Source organism: Manacus candei, unplaced genomic scaffold (assembly GCF_025592945.1).
Source record: "Manacus candei isolate 608988 ecotype Guabito, Panama unplaced genomic scaffold, ASM2559294v1 h1tg000049l, whole genome shotgun sequence".
Lineage (NCBI taxonomy): Eukaryota > Metazoa > Chordata > Aves > Passeriformes > Pipridae > Manacus > Manacus candei.
Genome location: NW_026138097.1, coordinates 19745678 through 19768612, shown reverse-complemented (window position 1 = coordinate 19768612; position 22935 = coordinate 19745678). Strand labels below are relative to the sequence as shown.

At 41.7% G+C, this 22935-nt stretch overlaps 1 protein-coding gene and 1 long non-coding RNA gene across 4 annotated transcripts in view; one reads left to right on the top strand and one right to left on the bottom strand.

Moving 5' to 3' along the window:
- CDH20 (cadherin 20) overlaps window positions 1-22148 on the top strand; it is a 120921-nt gene extending 98773 nt beyond the window's left edge. Inside the window, exons 1-7 of one of the 3 annotated variants that reach the window (XM_051799385.1) lie at window positions 451-1114; window positions 2833-3086; window positions 7122-7258; window positions 9725-9846; window positions 11727-11844; window positions 18840-19091; window positions 20533-22101. In XM_051799385.1, coding sequence (XP_051655345.1) covers window positions 2899-3086; window positions 7122-7258; window positions 9725-9846; window positions 11727-11844; window positions 18840-19091; window positions 20533-21032 — 1317 coding nt within the window. In that variant the 5' untranslated portion in view covers window positions 451-1114; window positions 2833-2898 and the 3' untranslated portion in view covers window positions 21033-22101. Of the gene's footprint in view, window positions 1-450; window positions 1115-2832; window positions 3087-7121; window positions 7259-9724; window positions 9847-11726; window positions 11845-18839; window positions 19092-20532 lie in introns of those variants that run through there. The other 2 variants (XM_051799386.1, XM_051799384.1) reach the window with 2 other exon arrangements.
- LOC127476471 (uncharacterized) lies at window positions 9670-10488 on the bottom strand. Its single transcript, XR_007906637.1, has 3 exons — window positions 10411-10488; window positions 9951-10171; window positions 9670-9751 (listed from the first exon to the last, which is right to left on the bottom strand). It is a non-coding gene; the product is annotated as an uncharacterized LOC127476471 (long non-coding RNA).
- Window positions 22149-22935: the final 787 nt, after the last annotated feature.

Below are 22935 nucleotides of genomic sequence, written 5' to 3'. Positions count from 1 at the left end.
GAGCATCAAAAATGTGATGGTCTAGCACACTTGTTTGATTTTTCTCACTTTTCTAACTTGATTATTCTAGGTGATTATGTGTTTTCATAATGTAGTCAAATTTTATAGCTATTAAGTGTGTCTGTGATTTAACTGCCCTTTTTATAACTTACCTTTTTAGTGTACATGCAATGTTTCTCATGCAGTTTTCTTCCCATGGGAATCCTTTAAATATTATGTCCTCTTTCTTAGTATATGTTTAGGCACCTTTGCATTGCACATTCCTTGACAGATGGACAGTAAGTTTTACTTGGTCCTGTGAATCTATCTTACTGCTATTTTTACAGCACATAAATATGCAACTGGTAGACCATAATGGCTCTGCAGTAATGAGTATTATGTTTGCGGATCTCAACAAATCCTCGCTGACAAGCACTATGCCTACAGTAGTCACTGATGTACCAGGTGGAACTGAGGGCAGCAGGAGCAAGTTTCAGATCATCTGTTTGCACCTGCTACCACAGATTGCGCAGTTCATACTGTATCACTCACTGTACAGCATCTCCAGCAAGACTGGATTGTCATGTCCCCAGAACAAAAATCCAGCTCCCATTCCGGTCTTCGTTCCTCACTCCCACATACTAAATGTTGAATGATTTTCAGTTTTATAATTTCAAGAACCTCAGGCATTTGTGATGGGAACAGTTCCAGGTGTGGAGAAAAACATACAGCAACTGACAGGATTTTATTATATGGACCTTACAGTTATTATATGGACTTTACTGTTATTATGTGGTTTCATTGTATCACACTACACAGTGCACAGCCTGGGCATGCCCAGGCTTGCCATGAGTTTGTCTGCTCCCTGCTTCCCCCACTCCTCCCCCTTTTGCCCGTGTCCCTATCCTGGTTTATCGCCCCACTTGTCTGTCTCATGCTCCGCCCTATGTTCTGGCCCTTTCCCCTCCTGAGCTGATAAAAGACCGCGTGCACGCATGAATAAAGGATTCTGCTTGCACCCTCCCTTGTGTCCCGGACCCGTGCTGAGTCACGGTCCCATCCCCCCTTCGGACCGCGGCAGGCATTCCTATGCAGAACATTAGTACTGGTACTAATTTTGAAAGCATGAGCTTTTGTATGTCCCTGCAATGTTTCTACAACTCAAGAAGGAAGTTGTTGTGGCAGTAGACAAGTACTGAAGACATGACTGAATTCAGGGGGTGTTCAAGTTTAGGTAGAATATTAGAAAAAGGTTCTTCACCCAGAGGGTGGTTGGGCACTGGAACAGTCTCCCCAGGGAAGTGGTTGTAGCACCAAGCCTGGCAGAGTTCAAGAAGCATTTGGATGATACTCTTGGGCACATGGTGTGTGCAGGGCTAAGGATTGGACTTGATCCTTGCTAATTCCTTCCAACTCAGCATATTCTGTGGTTCTGTGATTCTGTAATCAAAACTCCCCAGATTATACAAGTAAAGGGTTGTGAACATTTAACCACAGTGCAATTGCTTGTAACTTCTGACTGCAACTCGGGAAGTCTGACTGTGTCCTCTATAAGCTGTACTTCATCTGGTGAAAAATTTTTTATATTTTGGACTGATCCATCCATACCATCATTCTGGTTTGTCAAATTCTTTTAATTATTCTTACTAAGACTGGTAAATTGCACATTAAATGTGGAATTCCCTATTTAGTTCTGAGCAGGTTTTGGAGACACCTTATTTTCTTCAGGTATCTGTGGAAAGAGGAGGGGACAGAGATGAAAAATGTATTTATTGAGCAATTCAGTGTCAGCATTAATTAACTCTATATCCATGTGCAGCAAATACATCGTTTTGTCTAGATAGGACATCTAATTCATGAAACTACTAACAGAGGAAGCTGGCCCCCTTTATCCATTAGAAAGGGGAAGGGGAAAGGGAAACGGAAAGGGAAAGGGAAAGGGAAAGGGAAAGGGAAAGGGAAAGGGAAAGGGAAAGGGAAAGGGAACTCCTTGTTTCAAATAATACTTGAGTATATAATATTTTATACGAAGTGGAAGAGCTCCTTCAGGAAGACGACAGGGATGCCTTATAATGCTTTGAAATTAAATTGTTTTCTAGACCAGGAGGAGATTCAAATCCTAGCACTCATCATACCTGGACTGTGAACCTGTGTTTAGGATACTTACTGAAAGGAGGTGAAAAACCTAACTTCCAGGAGGGATGAATTACTGATAAAAACTGGAACAGGATCTTGCAAGAGCAGCTGTTCCCTGCTCCCACTGGAGCTCTTTATCACTTGGCAGACAAGGCTCTTTGGAGACAAGACTGCAGTCTCTTCAGGGAAAAAAGGAGTATGCTAATTGGGACCTCCACCTTATTTGTGGACATGTTGTTCCTGACACTGGAGCCATTTTTGAGGAACAGACTCTTCATATCTTTACCTGGTTTTCAGGAACTCCCATACTGTCTGTTTCTGCCTATATTTTCATCACAGTGGCATGAAACAGGCTATGTATATCACAGTGCAGTGGTGGTGTTGCTGCTTTTATTTTCATTTTAGCAAGAATGAAATAATATGTATTTTTAAGTGACCTGCAAGTATTTCTCTCATTTTTTTCAGTTCAGCTGTCAAATTAAATTAAAGAAGTATACAATGCCATTTCTATTACTACGCTTTCTATTCAACACTTTGTGTCCATCTGCAAATATTTATCTTTGTTGCCCTCATGATTGAAAATCATAGAAGATATTTATTTTTTAAAAGCAGCATAAGTTTATATTACAAGTCATATTTTACTTCTGAAAATTAAAACTATATGGCCTAAATCATATGGCTCAGTGTGCCTAATGCTAGATATATTTTTCTCCTCAGCCTTTAAGTTTTGAAAGCAAGAAAAGCTACACCTTGAAAGTAGAGGGTGCCAACCCCCACCTGGAAATGCGGTTCCTGAACCTGGGTCCCTTCCGTGACACCACCACCGTCCACATCAGCGTGGAGGATGTGGATGAACCTCCTGTGTTTGAGCCCAGCATGTACTTTGTGGAAGTGCCTGAGGATGTGGATATTGGAACCACCATACAGATGATTTCTGCCAAGGACCCAGATGTGACCAACAACTCCATCAGGTCTGTCCTCTCTTTATGTGTTCCCCTGTGAGTACTGCCTGGTATGTCTGGTTGGTGAGGCAGTGATGGGGCTGAAACAGCATAGGAGGGACTCTCCCCTTTTAGCCAGTAGCATTTGTCAGTGGATTTAGTCAAACCAGATCTCACACTGAGGGGACTATCAAAGCATTGAAGGAGCTCACCCTTTTCTGTGGTATGGAGAAAGTCAGCATCTAGCCTAGCAATGAGCTGGTCAGGCATGTCCTGATAGCACACATTAAAAGCAAACCCCAGACTCTCATGCATTTGCTGGCACAAAACCTGGCAGCATCTCTGAGAACTTGCTGCCATACCGATGGGAAGGTAATCGACTTACTTGTCCTTTCTTCCCCTTCTGTTTCAAAGCTTGCCTTCATCAACAGCTCAAACACACAGCTACTTTTGGAGTAGATTGAATGCATGCTAATAAATATTCACGAACTACTAAATTATCTAGTGTCTGGTGAAAGCTGCAGAGCTAGATATTCCCCTAAGAAAGGTAAAGGTGTATTTACAGCCACGGGAGCTTCATTGCTGCAACTCAGCAAGTAACCAAAGGAGCAGATTTGTGTGATCACAGCACTCTTTTCCACAGTGGCTGCCAGCCACTGCCAGCCCCATTTATCAGAGCAGATTGTTCTTCTCTGAGGCCAGCCCACATACTAGTTTTCATTACCTGCAGAAGCTCCTAGTGACTGCACATTGATTATCCCAGCACATTGGCTGCTTCTCTTATCTGAGAGAAGTTTTGGGTGTTGACCTGCTGTTTGCCTAACCTTGCATCAGTCCAGCTTCTGAGACGTCTGTGTTCAGGAACTGTCCTGGGAAATACAGGAGGAAGTTCAAATATTGAATATTGGGAGTTTTTTAAGAAAGTGAAATCTAAATGAGCAATTCTGTGAGCTAGGAGATCTGAGAAGAAACTAAGCCTATTTTTCTTAATGATATTGCTTTCGATGTTGCTGTTCTAATTATTTTTTTCAAACCTGCCACCTTAATATACCTATTCTTTCTGCCTACATTATAAGGTTATCATACTTCTCATGACATTGTCTCAAATTCCTCAGTAAAACTATTATACTGTCTGCATCACAATTTCATTACCCTAAACTTTTTTCCACTCGCATCCTATTTGGCTGATTACTCTCTAGCATTATCCAAACACTGTAATGTAACTTTGTGCTAATCTGCCAAAAAATAGTGTAAGAATAATTCAGAGGACTATCAGAGGGTAGAATTGTTCATTGTTATTTTTAATGAGGTTTTTCTTAGTTTTCTTCAGAGCTTTCCAGTGACTTGATGAAACTCGAAACAACACTCTACAAAGCACAGAATGCATCACCTAAGATACATTAAAAAAAAAGAAGTTGTAAATATGCACAGACTCTTTTGTAAGTCTGTTCCTTGACAACTTTCTTCCCCTTTTCTCCCCATGTTCCTCCCTTTCCATTTCCTCTTCTTTCCTCATTCCTTCCCTCCTTTTTCCCCCACATCTTTTACTTACAAATGTAAATGAGGTAAAGGAAACAGGGAAAAAAGAATACCATTTCTAGTGCTATCTAAAATGCAGATATAAAGAATTAGTTCTCCTTGCCTCTCCTGTGGTCTCCTCCATCCATGCCAACTCTGTGCAGTATCAGTCTGACAATGTGTTGACCTTGTCTGTATGCCAGGTGCCCACCCAGCCACTCTATCACTCCCCTTCCCAGCTGGACAGGGGAAAGAGTAAGATGGAAAACAACTCATGGATTGGGATAAGGCAGTTTATTAAAGCAGAAGCAAAGCAAAAGCTTGTGCATGCAAAAGCAAAGCAAAAGATAGCAGTGTTTATTCTCTACTTCCCATGAGCAGCGATGGTCGGCCACTCTTGAGCAGCAGGGCTTCAGCACGCGTGATGGTTCCTCAGCAGGTAGCCATCGGAGACAATGAATGCCTGCCTTCCTGCTCCTTGCCTCAACTTTTATATCTGATCTGACGCCATATAGTATGGAATATCATTCTGGTCAGTTTGGGTCAGCTGGCCTGCTTGGGTCCCCTCCCAGGATCTTGCCCTCAACTGAGGAAGGAATGTTACACTGTTGGTGTTGTGCTCAGCAGTAGCTAAAACACCAGTGTGTTATCAACACCCTTCTAGCTGCCAATGCAAAGCACAGCACTGCGAGGGCTACTGTGGGGAAATGAACTCCAGCTCAGTCAGACACAGTATACAATGTTTTTGTCTTGCTCTGCCTTCACCTTGCACAGGGCAAGGCAAGATAAGAAAAACAATAATCCCAGATACATACTTTGTTGCATAAGCTGAATTCCATCTGAAATTAAAACTGTGATCTGGTCATTTTTTCAAGGCCTGAGAAGTCAAGACATATTTCAGAAGGGCTCACTAAAACACAGGAGAACTCTCAAATCCTCATTTTCTCAGCAACCAGTACCTGGCTCCCACATTGTGAAATTCTGGTAGCTGGAAATATTCCATGATTGTTGTTAAATGATTCAGGAAGATTATCTAAATAGTACAGGGGAAACAAGTGTGCAGGAGCAGGTACTAATTACAAGAGAACCTAGGTGGAGAATTCAGAAAAAGACTCCACCTGTGCCTCTTGACACCGATGATTAATTCCACACCACTAATCACAAGGCCCTATTCAATTTCAGATACTTGTTGGCCTTAAACTGTCACAGAGAAATTCTTTTTATAGGCCTCATACAAGAATAATTATTATAGCAAAATACAGGAACACTCGTACTTATTTCAACAATAAATCAAATGCCTGAGAAATCTCTTTATTTAAGAAGAGATGGGAAGGACTGGGAAGGAAAGGGATGCAAACCAGCTATCCCTCCCTCTTTGATTTTTCTGAAAAAGAGTGTAAAAGAATTTGCCAACAACATATGTCAGTAGTATTTTATATCCCAGTTTAGTAAGTCCCTGTATAGTAAGTACCTATATAAAGATCAGGCTGGCATGCTTGTTTCAGTGAAAGCATTCATGCTGAAAGGAGAAAATTCAGAAGAATGATCCCTGTTCATCATCTGTTACTATTAAAGCTTTCAATTCCCATCAACTTTGATGAAACAATCAACAAAAAGGACACTAGGTCTGGGCTCTATTTTAGACTGTGACAATTACCTAGGCACATGCGTGGCTTTTGTCAAAGGATCCCTTACCATGCTAACAGTTATCTAGGAAGACAACTCATACAAACTGCTGTTAAGAGCAAGTTGATGCATATGAAGGGTACTGAGCATTTTACACACCCTGCAAAACCATCCCTATGACTGAGTACAGCAGTGGTATCTGTCAATCAGCTGCCTCCCTGCCCAGGTTTTCTGGCCTGCAGGTACCACCACAATCCCTCATTCACCAGTGCAAGAAGGTTGTTCCCAGCACTCAACTGACATGATATCGGGCAGGCAGGTTTAGTAAATATGATGAATCAACCTCGCAGATGGAGCTGTTTTTCTGACTGGATAATATGAAAAAGCCACTCATCATCCCCCTTGTGCTAACACAGCTCAATCAGTAGGATGCTCCAGGATGCAGGTGGAGTTTATTCCCTTGAAAGAGGAGAGAATACAGAAGTACAAGGAAGGGAACAGTTCCTTCTCATCAGACTAGGTGCTCAGAGAACGAGCTGATGTGCAGTCATTTTCATCCTGTCTGAATCGTGCTTAAGAAATGGGCATAATTATTTTGCTCAGAAAAAGAAATCACACTCCTCACTGGCAGATTTTCTCTGTAAAGCAGAAGTTCCTGTGCTTTGCTTTAGGGCTTCTTCCTCTAAATCTTGTTGTCTTCCATCACCATTCAAATAGTACTCTCCATTAAATGCCATTAGCCACATGAACTCCTAGTTTTTCCAGCATCTTACTATACAAGTCAAAGGAGCACATAACTAAGTTATGGAAGAGTGTGGATCTGCTGTGTATGACGGTATTCCCCTTGCTGGACAGCTTTTTCGGCTGTAACAAATGGTTTTCACAAGGATTGCATAATATTTTTAATATGTGCTCTTACAGATACTCGATTGACAGGAGCAGTGATCCGGGGCGGTTCTTTTATGTCGACATTACATCAGGAGCACTGATGACTGCAAGACCTCTTGACCGGGAGGACATTTCTTGGCACAACATCACTGTGCTGGCCATGGAGCTGAGTAAGGATAATACAGACTGTACATAGATTAAAGAGATACAATAGACAAAGCAGGCCGAGAAACCCGAATTCAGCAGTTCACATATTGTTATGCACTGAGTGGGAAACCGTATTAACTGAATTACTCCTCTGACATCAACAAGTGAATACTGCATTTTATTTATTTTTTTTATTTATTTTTTATGCTCGTTTTCACAGGGTGATGGGAGGCATAGAGGATGGCAATTAAATGCATAGTCCTTCTTTTTCAAATCGTTAGTGTTCCAGGGATTTATTTAAAAGTCTTCCTGATGTGTTTCTGGCAGAGTCTTATCAATTCAGAAGGGCTAGGCAGCTAAAGCAGACACTGCAAAGGCTGCACAACTGCTAGAGCTACCAATCGTACCTGGAAGGCTTGAGTGGTGCAGGGACTGGTAGGCAGCAATGATGCCACACTGCTAGATCAGTAGTTGAAATCTGCTCTGGTTCAGCAGCAAGTAAATGACATTGCCATCTGCTTACTACATAAATAATTTGGGCCAGAATGCTTTGGGATCTTCAAGTATGCTGAACTCATTATGCTTTTTGGGTTTTACAATGTGCTAAAACTCAGCCCAGGATTCATTTGTGCCAGGTATTTTTCAAGGCTACGAGAACAAGGAGATGCTCAGCATTTCATGGAGTCAGTATGAAAAGCTTAGCTGAGTTTGAAATACTCACAGATGTGAACTTCATAAAGGAGCCTGGGATATATAAGGAAATATCACCCGAAATCTCTTTCATTCACGTAGCTTTTGCTCAGGATCTCAGTTCATCTACTGAGGAGCAGCAGCTTTTTAGCAGCTTGCAGCCAATAGCTGATTGCATCTGATAGAGCTCCCTGCACATCCAGGCTGTGCCAGAGGTGGTGGGGCAGTTTGAGAGCAACAAACTTTCAAGAAGCTTGCCCAAAATGCAGTCAGCCAACTTGGAAAGCAGAGGGAATATTTCACAAGAGTTGGGGTGACTCTGCCACATATTTGCAGGCTGTTCCAGAACATGGTGCCTTTCTGTGCCCTTTTAAGTAGTGAGAGGGGTTGGTGAGAGGATCTCACCTCCATCTATTTTGACACCACTTTTATTTTGAGCCACCAATGGCCATTACTATTCCTTGTACACATGAGTCTAAAAGCTGCCCCTGTAGCAGCACTTGAGGGTGAGAACAATATGAAGGCATGTTTTCCTTTGATTCATCCTCCGTCAATCTCCTGTCAGTTTTGCTTTGTATGTGTGCAGCACAATATTTTCATTTAGTGAATAGTTTCAAAAAGTCATAGTTGTGCATTTTCTAATGTTAAAGGTTAGATCAATATTACTAAGAGTGTAAATGCAGATATTTATCTGGCACAATAACGGGTGTTTTAGCAAGATATATGTATGGATATATAGGAAGCTGAAGGATTAAATTACAAATTAGGGAGAAACAATATAGTTTGAGTGTTATCTCAATGACACAATGTGACATGTTATGGAACACAGTACACTGAACATTTAAGAAAACTCTATCATTTGTATGATCATATCATTTCTTGCTATAAAGGGAGATACATTTGGAGATAAATGCACAAAGTGGTATGGCTACAAAGAAGATGAGAATACTAATTTTAAAGAATTTTCTGGATTTTTGCACTTTTTCTGACCTCTTCTTTTTTTTTTTCTTTCTGGTTAGAGTTTAATTTTATCATTAAATAAGGGGGAGTGGAAGATGATTTGGGGCGGAAAAACAGAGTAAGAAAAACAAATTATTCTGTGGCCACCTAGTTTGGAATTTGTGAAGATATGTGAAATGATGTATTGATTTACTGGCAAAGAAAGCTAATGAACCAGTGGGACAGAAACATCACAAATGATGTCATGCAGAATGTAAAATTTTCATTGCGATTTTAAGCTTCACTGAAAGCTTTTCTGTACAATTTCATGTGTTATTACTTTTTAAACTCCTCTGTACAAAGTATCAAAGACTTGACACTGGTTTTGAGTTCAAGGAAGATAAATTCTGAGCAAAAGCATGTCTGAACTGGAGAATTGCCATTTTTAACAAACTCTAAATAACAAGTCTGTTCTTAAAAAGAGTCCCTTCCTAATTTGTGCCACTAGTACAGAGGCTCAACGAATAGTATTGCACAGTCAAAGGCCAGTGAAAAAAGTTAAGGGACATTGTCTAAAATTTTTGTTATAGAAATAGTTCCATAGGACTGAACCAGGTTGGAGTCTTTTACAGAATTTGTAAAAGATGGGATTAAATGAGAAGCCAGGGTAGACTGAGAGCAGCATTTGCAACTTCACTCTGAGTCACACAATCCTCAAGTTACCACAGTTCCCAATGGGAAAATGTCATTTAATGCAAGCTAGTAGGAAAAAAGCTGCTTTACCTTTTGAGCAGAGTGAGAAGCAGCCATTTCCCCTTTCCATATATTGCCTTTCTTTATATCATACCTCCTCCTTCCAGATAACCCCTCGCAGGTGGGCAGCGTCTCTGTGACAGTGAAAGTCCTGGATGTGAATGATAACGCACCAGAGTTTGCAAGATTTTATGAAGCTTTTGTTTGTGAAAATGCCAAAGCAGGCCAGGTGAGAAATGCTTGTAACACCAGGGGCTGGGAAGGGGATGTTGTTATACATGGAGACAGCATGCCAGAAAGAGTGAGTGTTGGAAAAAAGGCTCAGCTACCCACCCATTTCATCTGAACTCTCAGCGGCAGCTGACTGTGCTTCATTCCAAAGGCAAGCATATTGCACTGGGATTACCATCATATATAGCACCTCTTTTTTCTCTCCTGCACCTCTTTTTTTCTCCTACAGTAGTTTCTAGGCTCACTGTGCAATGCATTTCATGGATGCATGTATGAAGCCTGCTTCTGGATAGGCCTTCCAGCAGGCAAACACCTGGTTTGTCCTGTAGCAGCATCAAAGAGAGAACTGTTATGAGAAGTGCCGCAGAGTCAGCCCAGACCACACGTGACAGACAAGTCTTACTGTTAAGTGTTATAAGAGCCTTAAGCACACATGATCTTACGGGAGCTGGACATAACATCAGCTTCAAAAGGGTGCTAAACAGAATATGTTTTGCTGTGAACTGGAGATGACAGTCAAAACAACACAAGACTTCCCATTTCACACACTGTAAACCAGCACCTTCAAGCAAGTGGCGAAGCCTCTTTACTCCTCTCCCTTCCAAAACTCCATCAAAGCCCTTGAACAAGGTCACTGGTGTCACAGACGGACATGAGCTCACCCTCACTGGACCTGGTGCAAGCTCTACTGTTGATCGTTTGTGGGGAGGTGACCTCTTGCTTCACCACCCAGGGTCCGCAGTGGTGACTGGTGCCTCCTAATGCAAAGCTGACTAGTATAGTATAAACACATAGACACAACTCTCGTGATTTGTGACGGTTTGCTGAAGCTTCTCCCAGCTGTGTGAAGCGGAATGAAATAGCTACTCACTGCTGAAACAACTGTCATCACAACTATCATATACAGGATACTTTCATCTCACTAATTTACAGAAGTTCTTAATAATATAGGGAATGGAAATCATTGACTAGACTTTTTTCCTGGTTTTGAAGGGTGAGTGTCCTAAATAATAAACTTTCTGAGCTTATTGCTATGCACAATAATTTGGACAACTTCCTTCAGCAAAGAAAGCCAAATTCTATGCCACATTTTAAAAAGTTCCAAAATCAGTTTTGAGGTGGTGAATAAGAATTTATGGGTCTGTCATTTGCCTTTGAATCCCAAAATAACTTTCAAGTAAAAAAATCCAGGTGAAGATTTATTCCTTATCTAAAAAGATGTCAGAATGTTTATTCAGGCAGAGCTCATTGTGCTTCAAGCTGTTAGACCCACTTTACAAAGCCTTTATAGGTGAGGTGACAAATTGTTTTCTGGATTAAGCATTGTCTTACTTTCTGTAGTTTGGTTTTACTTATTGCATATGCAGAATGTCTGCATGGTTGGCTTTTCTTTCTTTTTTACTGACATTGTGGGGAGAATTTTATTGATTTAAAATTAAAAGAGTGGTAAAATAATCAACCTGACATCCTTTTCTACCTGCAAAATTAAGATGAAAATAAGTATGAGCTTTCTTACAAGCTCTCTAATGCACAATGAATCTTCTGAGAACCCTGGGCCCTCAAAAGACAAAAAGAAATGTACAACAGAAGATAGGGATGCATGAGAGAAAACTGTCTGTTATTTGAAGCAAATTGAATATCTCCTCCTTTGTTTAAAAGGGATGTGCATGACTAGATTGCATGACTACAGCAAAAGAGATGAAGCCTGCAAGATTTTGAGTTTCTTCGTGATTTATCTACTGTACTTCTGGAAGATAATTTTATTCAAATGCTCCAGTTGCTTATATTTATACATATAAAATATGTTATCTCTTTATTCATTCATATTATGAATATTTTGTTTATCACCTGTTTCTATTTTTTTATTATATGCTGTAGCTGATCCAGACAGTGAGCGCCATCGACAGGGATGACCCACAGGAGGGTCAGCACTTCTACTACAGCCTGGCTCCAGAGGCAGCCAACAATCCTAACTTTACTCTAAGGGACAATCAAGGTAATCAGAGTGGACACAGACGGTTAGCTACTCTAATTTCTAGTGCGTGAGTTGGACTTGAGAAGCTGTGACTTACAGTGTGTGATAAGACTGCCATTTCAAATAATACCAAGTGACACCTGCTCCTTAAAGGCAGTAATAAAATGACATGTTATTTAATACACTTGAAGGTTATATGATATTTTCTTCTCTATAAATATTCTCTGGCAACAGGCCACTTTTCCTTCTTTGAGGAAATGTGCCAGTGTTTTGTGCAAATTCAGGTCTTTTGGTCAGGCTGCAGGCATCTTGGATTATCGGAGTGGAAATTTCATTCGTTCAAAAGGAGATGCTTAAAGGTAGGATAGTAACTGGAACTAGGAGATGAATCTGAAGGGAATTACATTGCTCTTTTTTTGTACTCTTCATGTTTTCTCCCAGGCACAGAAAAAGGGAAAGTTCTTGTACTGTTCCATTCTTTACCCTCAAGCACTTTTTTTCTTCCTCCTTGCACATCCATATTTCCCTAAGAAGAGAGGGAAGTAGGGAGGACTTGCAGAGCCTTAGGGGGGGTAACTTGGTGTACAGCTAAAGGTCTGTGTAAGATGACCTAAGTAGAAATGGAAACACCACTGAGAAGACTCATGGCAAAGCACTGGAATTTGAGCATCTTAGTCAGTGGAATCTGCCTCTTTGGGGAAGATTTTGGAGCCTGCAGGAAAGCCCTGCCGTAGCAGGCCTTCGCATGACTCCTGTTGGAAGAGGACCTCCATGGGCAGACGACGATACTGAGGTCAGGTGCACACCAGCCTTCATTAGGAAGGAGGGACAACCTTGAGTGACCTGGTACAGACCTCTGCAAGTTAGTACTGAGGGGCTGGATTTCAGCAGGAGTTTAGTGTGTAAAGCACAACAAATCAACAAGCAATTCCAGAATAAATGGGGAGAAAGACTGGCCACCTGCAGCATACATGGCCAGCCTCCAAGCCTGCCCTTGCTCCAGCACATGCCTACTTGTCACATTTACTTTCATAAGCCCCTATCTAGGCCTCTCCAGGCATATGAAAGAAAACGTAGAGGCTCAGAAAGAAGCCTATGCCTCCATTAACCAAATGTGTCTTAAAACACACTGCTAGCAGAATCCTGACCCTCCTCCACAGTATGCTAGTGCTTTTTCATCCCAAAAGCATTTTTTTCTATAGTCTCCCTGAACCCTCCTCACAAAATTTCTTGCATTTTTATCCCATTCGTTCTCCCCTTGTCTCATTCCTTTTTATTTTTGAATATATTGCCAAAATAACTGAACAAATATAACACAACTATGGCTAAAGCATTTGGCAAACCAGGCTCATTTCATCCTCAAGGCATTTTTCTAAAAAAAGAAACTCACAAAATTCCCAGTGTCAGATGCACATTTTCTGTCCAAGGCCATACTTGCAATAATTTATAGTGACAGCAATGACTGCCTGGCTGTGCCTCCCACTCTCTATAAGATACCAGTTTTCCAGATATAGAGATATATATATAGATATATACATATATATCACAAGAAGCTTCAGGTACTATTGGTTATTTATTTGAAATAAAAATGTTAAGTATCAAACCACTGACTATTTGAAATATCCACATTTTGGGCACCACAATATAAAAAAAGACATGAAGCTATTATAGAATATCCAAAGGAGGGTGGTGAAGGGTCTGGAGGGGAAGCTGTATGAGGAGCAGCTGAGGTCACTTGGTTCAGCCTGGAGAAGAGGAGACTGAGGGGAGATCTCATTGGGGTGTTCAACATCCTCATGAGGGGAAGTAGTGCACTCTCATGACCAGTGGCAGGACTTGAGGAAACAGCATGAAGCCGAGTCAAGAGAGGTCTAGGCTGGATACCAGGAAAAAGTTTTTCACCCAGAGGGTGGCTAAGCACTGGAACAGGCTCCCCAGGGAAGTGGTCACAGCATCAAGCCTGTCTGAGTTCAAGAAGTGTTTTGACAATGCTCTCAGGCACATGGTGTAACTATTGCGGTGTCCAGCACAGGGCCAGGAGTTGAACTCAGTGATCCTGATGAGTCCCTTCCAACTCAACATATTCTATGATTCCATGATTCTATGATTCTATGATTAAGGATTAATTTACTCCCTCAGCAATTTGGTGTGCAGTAGTCATTTTAGTAACAGTAATTTATGCTTATATTTTCATCTAGTGGCCACTAAGAACTATATAAATCGTATAACTTAGGCACAAAGGGGGTAGCTATACTGTATGTCACAGGGTGACAAGATAAGTAACAAAACCCACTTTGCTACTCACAGCCTATGCACATAAAACGAGACAGAAACACTTCCCAGGCTGTGGGAAGGCACTGTTAAAATTAGCAATTGTGCTGATTACTTGGTTGTCCAATAGAGCAGTAAGAGAAACTGCAAGACATGTAGCCTTCTTGGCAACAATTAAAACCTTGATTTTTACTGAGCAGCACATAGATCACAGTTTGCATTCTGATGAACTGTTTTAAGTATTTCTTTGGCCCTCGTAATTTTAGTCTCTGAGAACTTTTTCAGTCTATTCATTCTCTGCATATCCTCAGCAGACAGAGAAATCCTATTGTTCTCCTTCATAGACGGGGATCTGGGGCAAGGAGAAATTAAGCTACTTACATGCCTGGTTCCCTTTGAGTTCAGCAAAATCAGTGAGAGATACACATGTTAAGTAGCTGCAATGATCTGGGCACAAGTGGCTCCCCAAGGCCATATAGGATATATAGGATGAAGCAGGGAATTGAGCTGGAGTCTCCCATCTCCAGTTTCTGCTGTAGGGCACTGGCAAGCCATCTTCCCCCACTTCTAAGTCCAGCTGAGACTGTGTTGGGAAAAAGTCAGAAAAAGAGGCTTGCTGTAAGAATGGGATGAACAACAAATAAGCTTACTGCATTTCCAGATTAAACTCTGAACTGATTTTTTGTTGAACCTTAACCACTGCCCTCCACATTTTGGAACCAGGAACTGTTGAAGACATTTAAGTGGGTGCAGGATCAACACTGGTGTCATACCACCACCAGGCCGGTCATTAGGAGCCTCTGGCAGTCCTCTGCATTGCAATTAAATTTGTCCAAGGAGAATGTTAAGCTATTTCTTCCTTCCCGAAAACTGTGGTCTACCTCCCACTTTGGCAGAGTGCAAAAACACTGAGCTGAAAATACTAGACCAAAAGTGTGACTCTTTCCTGTAGCCAGTGGTGTCCATAATGTCTGCTTCCTTGTGCTCTTTCTCTCACTCCTGGTGAAATATTTCTTTATATTATTCCTAGCTCTTCATAATCATTACAATCAGTTTTTAAAGACTAATGGAATTTTTGGGCTAATCATCCCCAATTCTCCTGCAGACACATACAGAATGAAACCAAGCCTTTCCAGTGAGAAGAGTCGTGGTTAGCTCTGATCTTGAGGTTTGGACCTACACATTGCTTGATTCCCCTGACCTCTCCAGGGAGGTACATCACTTCCAGTGGGGCAGAAAACTGCAGGAAGATGGTGCTCCATGGTGTGTTCTCACAACCACATGAAGACACCAGCCTGCATGCCCATGGGAAGTTCAGTTTTCACCTCCTGATCATACAAATGTGGGACCTGCCATGCTGCAATCTTCAACATCTCTGTTCAGTGTCGTAGCTAAGTCCTACCATCCAGCCCCGTGAGCCAAAGGTTCTGTGTTGGAAGCTGTGATGAAGAATATTGTTCATTCTTGTCATGCCTGCTTTTATTTTTTTTTTAATATTATGGGGCTTTCATGTGCTCACGAGCCTTCTTCTCTTGATGGCTGGGGCTTAGCAGATATCAAATTTTGAATAAAATTGTGCATTCCAGTTTCTGCCATGCTGCATCACATTCCAGCATGTCCTTTGCACCGCACTAGCATGTCAAATCACATGGGCTTTTGATGAGTCACACAACAGGTTTTGGCACCGATATATTTCAGTTGCAGAGTAACAGGTAGAACAGTTCTTTAGGGGTTATTTGGATGCCTGCCTAGTACAAAGCAAAACAAAACAGAAGACCCAAAATGTAATGCTGAGAGTCATAAAGAGATTTTTATCACCAAGAACGTTTAAGACCTGGGTGAAATGGTCGCACATCACAGCAGAAGGTATATATAGATATATATCTTTTAAAGTTAGATTGTAGAAACTTGGTTTTGGCCTGAAAAAAAAAAATTAAAAACACTTGAGATCTCTCACTAGATGATTTTGCACAGCTTCAGTCAAGTTCACTGCCTGTGACTTCTTTTACAGGCAAAGTATGACCAGCTCAGAATAATGAAGTCTTTTTCCCTCACAAAGAACAGTTTCACATAAAATGAAGATTTGCTGTCACCTAATAGAATTTGTGAGTTCCATTGTAAGTGAATTTAAAGGGAGTGAGTCTTTCACCCAGGAAAGAGAAAAGCAACCAAATTGCTACAGTTAAGATGACTCAGATATTTCCATTGACATTGCATAAATGCAGGCAGCTTGTCATTTTCTGCCCTTTGAATTGCTTTTTCTCATGCTAAAACTGGCCCAGTGATGGAAAAATGTGGTATTAATAGCTGGGGAGCACATACTAAAGGGCACATGAACAGCCTGAGGGAGAGAAAGCACTTGTGTGTGCCCCAGGAGAGAAGAGGGAAATGTTTGCAGGAGGCAAGGGCTCCTGTCCACAGCACACCCTTTGCCCAGAAACCATGGGAGGCACAGGGTACTGCTTTCTTCTGGGTTTTGGGACACATTCCTGAATCATAAAATCATTTATGTTGGAAAAGACCTCCAAGATCATTGAGTCCAGCTGTTAAACCTGACACTGCCAAATCTAACACTAAAGTGCCCTAAGTGCCCCGTCTACACGTCTTTTAAATATCTCTAGGGATGATGTCTCGACCACTTCCATGGGCAGCCTTTTCCAATGCCTGACCACCTATTCAGCAAAGAAATTTTTCCTATTACCCAACCTAAACCTCCACTGGTGAACTCAAGGCCATTTCCTCTTGTCCTATCGCTTGTTACTGAGACAGAGAGACCTATTGATGTCTGTCCATACCCACTGCACATACTCAGAGCTACATGGCATATTGAAGGTGAAATCAGTAAACAGTAACACACAATCAGTTTTAAGCAACTTTGGGATTTCTTCTTGCACCTGGTGGTCTTTCCTCAAAGTTCCAGCTCTTGGGATTGTGTGATTTAATGAGACACTACAGATCGCTATATATTCTCATACAGACATGCAAGCACACTTCAGAATTTCACACTTTCAGGGTAAAAGCTTGAAATGTCATTGATGTGTAAGCAAAAAAGACCTTGAGATTCCTCTTAAAAATATGTCACAAATTCAATCTAATATCGCAAACTGTGGAACCCAACATCTCCATGCTTATATGTGCCAGCACTATCTGACGCCATAAGATTTTCAGCACAATTGAAGCATAATTTAAGTCTAGCAGACAAGTCTAGCAAGTCTAGTTTGAGTTTGCATATATTCCTTAGTTGGCTGTATATAGCACTCCTGATTTCACTCCTAAAAGCCAATTATTTCTAGTGTTCAGGCAAATGTAGATAATATAGCTGAATTTATCTGCATGTAACCTGAGTTTCTGCTCTGAAAAAAAAATCACCCAAGATTTAAATTTTAGCAGTGAATGGACAGAGAAATAATAAGGAAATGGAACACTCCCATGTTGACATTTTAGGGTTTTTTGCAGTCGTCAGGTTTCTTGCCATTTCCAAGCAGCCGTCCCATTGTGCTAATCCATCTGGGAACAGCTGATCAACATCCTGCATTTCAAGCATAAAAAATGTACATTGGTAAGAACCTGGAGATGCAGATGGCCAGACTCTGTGACCTCTTATGAACCAATGAAACAGGAAACAAAACTAAGTAGTAAAAGAAACTTCATGAAGGTCATCTCCCAAAAATGCCACACATCACTGCACAGGGTCAGGGCTTGCAGGTCTGCCAAATAGGAAAAGTACCTGTGTTCCTCATTCATCTTTGCTAGCCCAAGATGTGCAGACATGTTTGTAAGAAAGGACAATTTTCGTGCAGGTTCCTTTAGACTCCCTGGTGAGCCAGATCACATTGGAGACATTCAGTCTTGGGCTTTCCAGAAGTCTCTGAGGTCAAAAATCTTGAAAGTCAGCACTGACAATATCAACACTCATCTCCAAAGATTTTGGCTTGGTATTCATGAGCTGAGAATTGAGAGCAACTTCCTGAATCCACTTGCTTTCTGATTAGGAAACTTGGTCCGCAGTCTGAAGAATTTGGGAAAGGAGGTAGACACTCAAATGCCACTGGGAAATTTTGACATTTAATAAAGTATGTTGAATATGGAGGAAAAAGCCCCAGAGTTAGGAATTTCCCATTAAATGACCAACAGCAACTGGCTGTTAGGTCACTCTATTACTATTTTTTTCAGCAGCATCATTTTGATTCCTTTTGATTTAAGTTCTGATAAAAAACAGGCAGTTACACTAAATGAAGCAGAATAGTCAAATCAAGGCAGAATAATTCTGACAATGATGACACAAAGCAGTCTGACTTTTTTCAATGTCAGAAGTACTAATGAAATTGCATGTATTTGACTGAAAAAATGTTTAGTTGCAAATTTTCAACTCACTGCTGCTTTAGGATAGCAAGCTGGGTTTTTTTTCCTTTGTCTCCTTGTTGCCTCAAGCAGATAACCATATCATGTATCAAAAAACATAAAGGGTACCGTAACATGTCCACAAGGGTTATATGCCAGCATCTCCAAAATGGTGGCAGCATCCAAGTGTGAGGCCTAGAAAAGCTGCTGAGCATGAACAAACAGGGACAAGTTGCCTTCAACTGTTCATTTCTGTCTTGCCTTCTGAAAGCTCTTTTAGCTAAATCTGAAGAGACAAGAAAAAATGGGTGTGGGACTGGGGCTGATTTTTTTAATCTTTATTCTCTGCTGAATGTATTTGCTCTGCATATCATCTATTGTCTCTGTTTGTTTTCTGCCCTCAGACAATACAGCATGGATTTTGACAAGGCGCTCTGGCTTCAGACAACACGAGCAAAACACCTTTTACCTGCCCATCCTGATCAGCGACAACGGCCGCCCTGTGCTGAGCAGCACATGCACGCTGACCGTGCACGTGTGCAGCTGCGATGATGAGGGCATGGTGATGTCCTGCAATGCAGAAGCCTATGTCCTCCCTGTCAGCCTGAGCAGAGGGGCACTCATCGCCATCCTTGCCTGCATCTTTGTCCTGTTAGGTAAAGCCTTGGCTTCTTCTTGCTGGGGGACAAACTTTTCAGCTCTGCCCAGGGTGTCACTGACCTACCGAAGGTGTAGGACACAGATACACACACACACATCTATGTATGTGTGTTTATGTAGACACACACATACCTAAAGGGCCAAATCAAGGACCAGCTGCATATGGCTTCAGACTTTGGGCTGTAAGAATGGGGGAAAACTATGGCCTGCAAATATTTCTTCCAGATGCCCAAAGTGCTAGGGTGTCTGGCATGCCCATGCTTTCCTGCAAGTGGTATGACAGGAAGAAGTACTGGCAGCTGTGGCTGGGGACAGGTTACTTTCTCATCCTCAGCAGTTTCTGATTATATGGTCCCAAAGGAAACAGGAGTGGTAAGCCCAGTTCCATTTCTTGTCTTTTTTCAAGAGATGTCCCCACCTCCATCCTTTTTCCTTGAGACACTTCATTTAAATGGTGGCTGTGCTGCAATAAAAGGTCTGAGCATCTTTCCTGAGTTCTGTCTCCACAATTAAAATTCGTCCTTTCCTTGCCCAGACCTTCTATATCCCCTGTTAGCTGTTGGTGTCAAAAGAACTTCAGTTCTCTCATTCTCTCAAGTCATGAGATATTAGTTCAAAACACACATTCTCTGAAATTTCAGGGGACCCAGTTTGAGGAGCAGTGAAGTAAGATACAGAGAAAATTCTTTTAAAGTACCTCAATTCTGGCTCTTCAAAGGACCCTAGATACCTCAGTTCAAAATTTTAGTATTCAAAGTCTTTGCTGAGTTCTAGCTCTGGAAGTACAGTCACAAAGTGATGGCACATTTTCAATAGCAAAGGGCTCCGGTGCCTGTATATCCACTTCTCCCCATGTTAAGAAGCACGGAGAGGATGAGGAGCAGCAGCACTGCAGCACTGCAGGAGGCTTGCAGATAAACAAAAAATTCTTTGGAGCAGACTAAGGGGCTAGGTCTGCATTTTGCTGTGTAGGCAGACATATCACCGTGGTGCCTTAGCACCATCCATCTCTGTCACATGCAGTGGCCAGCCCAAGAGGCATCTCCAAAGTAGGCTACAAAAAACCCAGCCACACAGCAGAAAAAAAATATCTCTGGAACTGTGTGCCACTACAGATAAACTGTTACTGATCTCTGATGGCTAGCTTAAAAGTGGCTCAAGTATCACTACAGTGCATTGCAAACTTATCCACGTCCTAAGTGTCACCAAGAGTTAAGAATTTAGGTGCAAAAAGGAACAAATTAGCAGGACCTCAAGCTATTAATTTTGACTCTGGGGTGGGAGATTTCTACACTCCTCAACTTGCAAACATCATAGCTCTTTAAATCCAAGGGGTGGTTGGGCTTTCCAAGGGGAAAATAGGGCAACAGAGAGTCTGAAGCGCTGGCAAGATCTGCCTCCTTGCTGACAGCCCCATGTCTTGCTTGCCTCCTGCAGTGTTGGTGCTCCTCATCCTCTCCATGCGGCGCCAGCGGAAACAGCCATACATCATTGACGAGGAAGAGAACATCCATGAGAACATCGTCAGGTATGATGACGAGGGTGGCGGGGAGGAGGACACAGAGGCCTTTGATATTGCTGCCATGTGGAATCCGCGGGAGGCTCAGCTGGTGGTGAAAAACCGGCAGGACATGCTCCCTGAAATAGAGAGCCTCTCCCGATACGTGCCTCAGGCATGTGTCATGGACAACAACGTCCACAACTACGTGCTTGCCAAGCTGTATGAAGCTGACATGGACCTGTGGGCACCTCCCTTCGACTCCCTCCAGACATACATGTTTGAAGGGAGTGGCTCGGTGGCAGAGTCACTCAGCTCCTTACAGTCGGTGACAACAGACTCAGACCAGAGCTACGACTATCTGACGGACTGGGGGCCGCGCTTCAAAAAGCTGGCTGAGATGTACGGTGCCACAGACAGCAGCGGGGCTCTGTGGTAACAGATAAGGAATGGCAGAAGGCTTTCCACGTGAAATGGTGTCCAGTTCGGTCCATTCTCATCAGATGCTTCCATGGACATGGGTAAGGCCTCCTAAAAAAATAGCAATACGGTGCTTGGATGAGAACGGGAAGAAAGGTGCGAATGAAGGTCTCTCTGGATCAGCTTTACTCAGTTAAATTAAGTCACATTTTTGAAACTATGAGAACCAGAAGAAAGAAATTTTTTTCCTGGATTTTACTGCAAAATCGGAGAGCTCCACACCTGGAATATAATGACATTACTCTCTCTCTCTCATCCTTTCTGTCCCCCTTGTACATGGCAGCTTACTAAGCTCTATACATCTGGGTTCAAAGATCTGTAAACTCCAACTGTAATCTTCAACTCACTGAGAAATTGCCACCACAAAAAGTTGTTTCCCATTGGTTATATTTTCCCTATTAAAAAGGAAAAAAAATTGCTTGCTAACAAGAGAAAAAAAAATTCCACAAAGCAGAAAATTGAAACTGCAGTCTCAGAGGGCTCCTTGTAAACTAAACCTCCTCTCTCTGTTGCTAACAGAGTCCTTTTTTAATCCTTTAGAAACAAGGCTGAGGTTGGGTCTTTTTTCCCTCGTGACTGAGAGGGCTGGGGAAGAGGCTTTGAATTTCTGCTCTAATTTAATGACTGATCTGTGAGTCGTTGGCATTAACACTAATCCATCTCCTACCAAGTTTGCGTAAATTTATTCTTGGCTCTTTAAAACCATGACTCTGCTAAACTGCTCAGAACAAAACCAGAAAATCTGCCTCTTTTGCACTGTAGATGTCTCTTCCATGTGCCAAATGTGAAGATTAGATTTTACCAATGAAAGCCAAATAAATTTTAAAATAAGAAAAAGCTATATTTGGTAACTACATGGGTTAGATGGGCTTTCCTAATCTGTGTGAGGTCAATCCAAGGGATGTTTACATACTGTAGATAACCTACTTGAACAAATGCAGTATTATAGACCAATAAATGGATGTAAGAAAATTACATGTAAAAATTTTGTATATTTGTTAATTTTGGTAATAAATATGATGTACTGCATACAGTACAGTACCTTAGCACCTCTTTTAATAAAAGTTAAACAGAAAGGAAAGTCTGATGACAATTTATTGAGTACTTTGCACACAGTTAGTGATTATTTGTGGCTTTACATGCCTTGAGCATCAAGAAAAAATGTTTCATCAGCATCGTGTCAAGGAAACTAGTCTTCAGTTTACAGAATCAAGCAGATTGTCTGCTTCTTTTATCATTGTTCACTTGGACATTGCCCTTAGCAATGAACCAGCCTAAGTACAGCCCACCAGACTAGTTAGTTTTCTATTCCAATCATGCTGAAGCCAAAAGAAAATCTTGGCTGATTTTTTTGAAACATTATGGCTGGGGCATTGATAAATTTGGAAACCAGTTACACAGCCTTGACACAGTGTCATGCATTCAGAGACATGAAAGACTGTAAGATGAAATAGCCATTTATGACCATTCTTACTCTGAAATCAAAGTTTTGTGCCTGGATCTTATCTTTTGTTTTTGTTTGTGTGTGTAAACAAGAAGAGCTAGGGAAATTACACTAACACAGATTTCATGGCAAGTGGCAAAGGGCTTCTGAAAGCAGAACAGTCTGCAATGAAATTGCAGGTTTCTTTCTAGCTAAGGAATCTCTCTACCTCAAATTGCCCAGGAAAGAGACAATTTCTGCTGCAGATGTGCACAAAACACTGCAGTCTCTACTTTGTCTCATTGTAGACTGTACCAGTTTAAGACTGGTTCCTTGTTTCCCTAGACTCAGTACAAAGTCACGCATCCCTGGAGAACCATGCACCCACCAAGGAAAAGCTTTTAGTGATTTCTTGTTCGCTCATCTGACAAGATGAAAA